Source organism: Cenococcum geophilum (genome assembly GCF_001692895.1).
Source record: "Cenococcum geophilum 1.58 unplaced genomic scaffold K441scaffold_6, whole genome shotgun sequence".
Lineage (NCBI taxonomy): Eukaryota > Fungi > Ascomycota > Dothideomycetes > Gloniales > Gloniaceae > Cenococcum > Cenococcum geophilum.
The window spans coordinates 1,619,644-1,620,984 of record NW_027137564.1 but is presented as its reverse complement, the minus strand read 5'-3'; the positions used below and the strand labels follow the sequence as shown (position 1 = coordinate 1,620,984).

The 1,341-nt window shown below is 41.7% G+C and overlaps 1 protein-coding gene across 1 annotated transcript; it reads right to left on the bottom strand.

Annotated features, from left to right (window-relative positions):
- Positions 1–573: 573 nt before the first annotated feature.
- K441DRAFT_429213 (uncharacterized protein) lies at positions 574–750 on the bottom strand (the record flags this gene model as incomplete). Its single annotated transcript, XM_067641614.1, has 1 exon — positions 574–750. A coding segment is annotated over one exon (177 nt), but the record flags the coding sequence as incomplete, so codon positions are not given.
- Between the last annotated feature and the right edge of the window lie 591 nt (positions 751–1,341).

Sequence of the window (1,341 nt, the reverse complement as noted above, 5' to 3'; positions counted from 1 at the left end):
ACGAAGCTCTGCACGAAGCTCTGCACGAAGCTCTGCACGGGACTCTGTATGAAGCTCTGCTCGAAGTTCTGCTCGAAGCTCTGCAGGAAGCTCTGCAGAGGCTCTGCCAGTGATTGTATTGGACTGGACTGGACTGGATTTGAGCTTAAATCCAGTCCATCCAATTCTTTTAGAATTTGGCTCCTGGAGCTCCAAAGGAATCCAATGCAAATATATACTATAAATAGTAAGTCTTGGCACGATTTTGGTGTTAATATTAAGACGGGTAGGTGAGCGAATATACCAAATCTAATGCAAAAATAGCCTATATTACATCCAATCGAGCTTATCTACTGCATTAACCTCAGCAATATCGTCGCCGTTGCCCTCAATTAGAGCCAGGGCCTCCTCAGAGCCCTCCATACTATTATTAGGAAGTTCCGCCTGCGCAGCAGCAATTGCAGCGACATCTGCAGCAGCACAAGCCTTCGCGGCTTCTGTTAGTGGTATTCCTAATGAAGCCTGTGGTTCGCCTTCTGCCTTGCCAATATCCTTATCATTAAATGTATCTTTCCGCGGAGGCCCAAACGAGTGCCGAAGGACCTCATTTGCCTTAATTATATCCATCTGGAGTTGAGATCGTTGGTCTTTAAGGAGGATCTTGCAACTGCTAAATAGGCGTTTGTATTTATTGCTTATAGGAGGTACCGCGAGGATATTAAGGGCGAACCGAGCAAGGTCGGGTTGGCTGGTATAGCGATCCTGCCAGTATTAAATTACGTTAAAGTCTTCATCGTCTTTAACGACCTTAACGTTTGTATTAAGGTACTCCTAAAGGTTGTCTATTTTTATTAGTAACGCATCATCTTCTTAATAAATAGTCTTTAAGCGTTTATAAGCCCGAGCAGATATATAGACCTTTAACTACCTCCGCCGCGGTACCTGCCTAGATAATAATTCTTAATTAAGCCCGCGCCTGCCTTTATATTTAAGGAAGAGATCCTCTACTAGCTTCCTTACTTGCGGAATCCAGTGCTTTTTAACCTTATAGTTATTCTATTTTTCTTTAAACTACTGCATCTTAAGTGTCGGATTAAGAATAATTGCGGCGTAGTAAGCTGGCGTATTATCGGCGTATTTATAGTACTTTTCGCACTTCTTCTATGCTACATTAGCGCAGCCAGATAAGATCTTATAGTTTTAAGCCTTAGCTTACTTTTGTTTTTCAGCTACTAGCTTAAGAAACTTCCGCTTTGTTTGATTAAGCTCTATTATAAGCTAATCTAAAGTCTAAAAGTGGTTAGTAAGACCTGTATAATTACCTTCTACTATAAGAGTAGCCTTATAGAACGTCTTAAGGTG